At 40.3% G+C, this 5,000-nt stretch overlaps 1 protein-coding gene across 2 annotated transcripts in view; it reads right to left on the bottom strand.

Moving 5' to 3' along the window:
- Nucleotides 1-4,619: 4,619 nt before the first annotated feature.
- The window catches only part of LOC125024573 (metalloreductase STEAP3-like), a 13,602-nt gene continuing 13,221 nt past the window's right edge, over nt 4,620-5,000 (bottom strand). For both annotated transcript variants that reach the window (XM_047612376.1, XM_047612377.1), the window contains exon 10: nt 4,620-4,782. In XM_047612376.1, coding sequence (XP_047468332.1) covers nt 4,657-4,782 — 126 coding nt within the window. In that variant the 3' untranslated portion in view covers nt 4,620-4,656. The remainder of the gene's footprint in view (nt 4,783-5,000) is intronic.

Consider the following 5,000-nt stretch of genomic DNA (forward strand, 5'->3'; position numbering starts at 1 on the left):
CAGCTAGGGGAAACATGAGGGCTAGGGGAAATATGACAGCTAGGGGAGACATGAAGGCTAGGGGAAATATGACAGCTAGGGGAAACATGAGGGCTAGGGGAAATATGACAGCTAGGGGAGACATGAAGGCTAGGGGAAATATGACAGCTAGGGGAAACATGAGGGCTAGGGGAAATATGACAGCTAGGGGAGACATGAAGGCTAGGGGAAATATGACAGCTAGGGGAAACATGAGGGCTAGGGGAAATATGACAGCTAGGGGAGACATGAAGGCTAGGGGAAATATGACAGCTAGGGGGAACATGAGGGCTAGGGGAAATATGACAGCTAGGGGAGACATGAAGGCTAGGGGAAATATGACAGCTAGGGGAAACATGAGGGCTAGGGGAAATATGACAGCTAGGGGAAACATGAAGGCTAGGGGAAATATGACAGCTAGGGGAAACATGAGGGCTAGGGGAAATATGACAGCTAGGGGAGACATGAAGGCTAGGGGAAATATGACAGCTAGGGGAAACATGAGGGCTAGGGGAAATATGACAGCTAGGGGAGACATGAAGGCTAGGGGAAATATGACAGCTAGGGGAAACATGAGGGCTAGGGGAAATATGACAGCTAGGGGAGACATGAAGGCTAGGGGAAATATGACAGCTAGGGGAAACATGAGGGCTAGGGGAAATATGACAGCTAGGGGAGACATGAAGGCTAGGGGAAATATGACAGCTAGGGGAAACATGAGGGCTAGGGGAAATATGACAGCTAGGGGAGACATGAAGGCTAGGGGAAATATGACAGCTAGGGGAAACATGAGGGCTAGGGGAAATATGACAGCTAGGGGAGACATGAAGGCTAGGGGAAATATGACAGCTAGGGGAACATGAGGGCTAGGGGAAATATGACAGCTAGGGGAGACATGAAGGCTAGGGGAAATATGACAGCTAGGGGAAACATGAGGGCTAGGGGAAATATGACAGCTAGGGGAGACATGAAGGCTAGGGGAAATATGACAGCTAGGGGAAACATGAGGGCTAGGGGAAATATGACAGCTAGGGGAGACATGAAGGCTAGGGGAAATATGACAGCTAGGGGAAACATGAGGGCTAGGGGAAATATGACAGCTAGGGGAGACATGAAGGCTAGGGGAAATATGACAGCTAGGGGAAACATGAGGGCTAGGGGAAATATGACAGCTAGGGGAAACATGAGGGCTAGGGGAAATATGACAGCTAGGGGAGACATGAAGGCTAGGGGAAATATGACAGCTAGGGGAAACATGAGGGCTAGGGGAAATATGACAGCTAGGGGAGACATGAAGGCTAGGGGAAATATGACAGCTAGGGGAAACATGAGGGCTAGGGGAAATATGACAGCTAGGGGAGACATGAAGGCTAGGGGAAATATGACAGCTAGGGGAAACATGAGGGCTAGGGGAAATATGACAGCTAGGGGAGACATGAAGGCTAGGGGAAATATGACAGCTAGGGGAAACATGAGGGCTAGGGGAAATATGACAGCTAGGGGAAACATGAGGGCTAGGGGAAATATGACAGCTAGGGGAGACATGAAGGCTAGGGGAAATATGACAGCTAGGGGAAACATGAGGGCTAGGGGAAATATGACAGCTAGGGGAAACATGAGGGCTAGGGGAAATATGACAGCTAGGGGAAACATGAGGGCTAGGGGAAATATGACAGCTAGGGGAGACATGAAGGCTAGGGGAAATATGACAGCTAGGGGAAACATGAGGGCTAGGGGAAATATGACAGCTAGGGGAAACATGAGGGCTAGGGGAAATATGACTGCTAGGGGAAACATGGAGCCTAAGGGGAAACACGACATCTAGGGGAAACATGAGGGCTAGGGGGAAATATGATAGCTAGGGGAGAACATGAGGGCTAGGGGAAAATGTGACGGCTAAGGGAAACATGAGGGCTAGGGGGAAACACGACAGCTAGGGGAATAATGTGGGCTAAGGGGAAAATACGACAGCTAGGGGAAAACATGAGAACTAGGGTGGGGGGGGGGGATATAACAGCTAGGGGAAAACGTGCGAACTCGGGGGAAAATATATCAAAATATGCGAAAACATGAGAGTTGTGGGACTAATATCTAACAGTTAAGGAAAAAAAATGAGAACTAGTAGGGTAAATATAAGACCTAGGGGAAAACATGAGAATTAGGGGGAAAATATGACAGGAATACATGAAAATTAGAGAAAATATACGAAAGGGGAAACATGAAGACAAGGGGAAAATTATGACAGCTCGGGGAAAACAGGAGAACTAGAGGATAAACATGACAGATAGAGGAAAACGTGAGTACTAGGGGGTAAATATAAAACCTAGGGGAAAACATGACAGCTGGCGGAAAAATATGACAGCAGTGTGAAAACCTGAGAAATTAGGCGTAAAATATGACAGGGAAACATATGATTACTAGGGAGGAAGTATGACAGTCGGGGAAATCATGAGAGCTAAGGGAAATGCATGACAGCTAGGGGAAAACATGATAGCTAAGAGAAAATACGAAGAAAACATGACAACTATGCGGAAAAAATGATAACTGGGCGAAAGATATGACAGCTAAAAGAAAACATGAGAAGTAGGGTGGTAAATCTAACAGCCAGGTGAAAAAAATAAACGTAGGGGGTATATATAACAAATAAGACAAAAGATGAGAACTCGGGGGGGGGGGGGGGAAATAACAGCTGGGGGAAAGAATAAGAAGTAGGGTGGTAAATCTAACAGCCATGGGGAAAAATGAAATGTAGTGGGTATATATAACAGCTTGGGGAAAAGATAAGAACGAGTGGGGTAAATCGAACAACCAGGGATAAACATAATACCTCGTAGGAAACTGGGAGAAAAATATAATAACGCTAACAACTTTCTTGTGGTATTCGAGGCATGTGGTTACTTTGCTCAGAATCGTTTCCATGGGCCAAGAAAGCGAAACAATTTTGGGAAGGGAAGAAATAAAACAAAATTATAACTATATCTATTAATATACTTTTATCAGCATGGACACACACACACACACACACACACACACACACACACACACACACACACTACATAAAACCATATATATACACATACAAACGCACGCATACACAAACAAACGAACAGACACACAACGGAAAATAAAAATGACAAATGGAAGGAAAAAAATCATGTTAAGGATAATAACACAACGAAATACCTGCTGTATTATAATATTTGTGTACAGTACAGTACAATAACATGTTTTAATTTCGTGTTCTTAACTGAAATAAAATTGACATGCAGATTTAATTTAAAAAGAATATTATATAACTATAAGTACTGGTTTCTTTCTTATGCATAAAAGTTTGTGCGTTTCATGAGATGTACGCATATAAAATGTATATCTATATTACTTAACACAAATAAGTATTCATGATATGTTAAGTTAAGAATATTTTTATCATATATATAGCTCACATGCTGTTGATAAAGTAAACCTCTATATATCACACGATAACACATATCCAAAAAAAAACATATAAATGACATATCTTTCTCCTGTACTGTACCAAATAAACTTTAACCTATTTTGTACAAGCAGTTAGTTCTTGTACGAACTCAACTGCTAATAAGAGATCCCTATTTTACATTATGTGCAGTTAAAGCGTGTGGTTAGACTGCACAAGTTATATGAAGACTTCAGATTACAGTTCACTTTCTGTAGTGAGACTGGTCTTTGAGATTATACGGAAAATGCTTTCGAAGTTGCAGTTAACTATCTACAGTTACACTGCTATCACAGATCATGATTATGATTTAATTACAGTTAACTCTCTACAGTCAGACTGTGTCATATCACGTAAAAGACATTAAAGCACTTAAATATACAGTTAATTTTTTGTGGTCTTACGTCACTCACACTTACAGTTAACTCTCTACAGTCAGACTGGTTTATGCCATACAAAATACCAGATGTCATTTTGAGATTACAGTTAACTTTCTACAGTTAGACTGTTTCATATCGAGTAAAAAAAAATACAGTGCTAAGATTCTACAGTTAACTATCTCTAGTTAGACTGTTGAGCTTACGTTACACAAACAATTCATAGTTCTGAACATAATATGCATATAATTCTCAATAAGCAGACTGGTTCATATGAAATATTAAACATTAACTTGAGATTACAGTTAACCTTCTACAGTTAGACTGACTCCTATCACATAAAATCTTAATATTTATCTAACTCACTGTTACTTAACTCCACTTAAGAGAAATGCAACATCACTCGAAAATGCATTTCATTACTTCAGTTATGATACTGGTCGTGTTCATTTCTCACAAAGGTCATTGTTTACGTTTAAGAACCTTACTGGTTATGTTTGTCAATTATAAGTGAAAAAATATATATATATTTAAGAGAATATCCGTGAACCATCTCTGCGTTTTTTAGCAATGACTTCAACGTGTTCAAAAAAAAAAAAAAAAAAAAAAAAAAATATATATAAATAAAAGCAAATCGTTTCATAAAAGAAAAGAAAGAAAAAAAAAAAAAAAAAAGAGAGAAGTAAACACACACACACAAAAAAAGTCTCTCTCAAGACATTCCATTAAAAAAATCCTTCTCCCCCCCCCCAAAAAAAAAAAAGCAAAAACAAAACAAAAAAAAAAACTTTAGGCAGGCGACCCGTTGGGCATCCTCTCGTACCCGCGCCTGACCTTCATAAGCCGGGAGTGAACGCAGGGTATGAGGAGGGGCACTTTGAGCAGGATGGTCAGGAAGCACAGGAAGACGATAATCTGAAGGGAAGGAAAAAAAGAACGACAATGAAGTGTCTGGAATTATTATTGTTATTACTATTATCATTATTTCTAGTATCATCATCATCATTATCATTATTATTAGTATTATCATCATCATCATCATTATTAATAGTATTATCAATAATATTATTATTATTATCATTTATTTATTTATTTTTATCTTGAGATGAATGGCATTTGTATCTGGAACTGAT

The sequence above is a fragment of the Penaeus chinensis genome, chromosome 43 (assembly GCF_019202785.1).
Source record: "Penaeus chinensis breed Huanghai No. 1 chromosome 43, ASM1920278v2, whole genome shotgun sequence".
Lineage (NCBI taxonomy): Eukaryota > Metazoa > Arthropoda > Malacostraca > Decapoda > Penaeidae > Penaeus > Penaeus chinensis.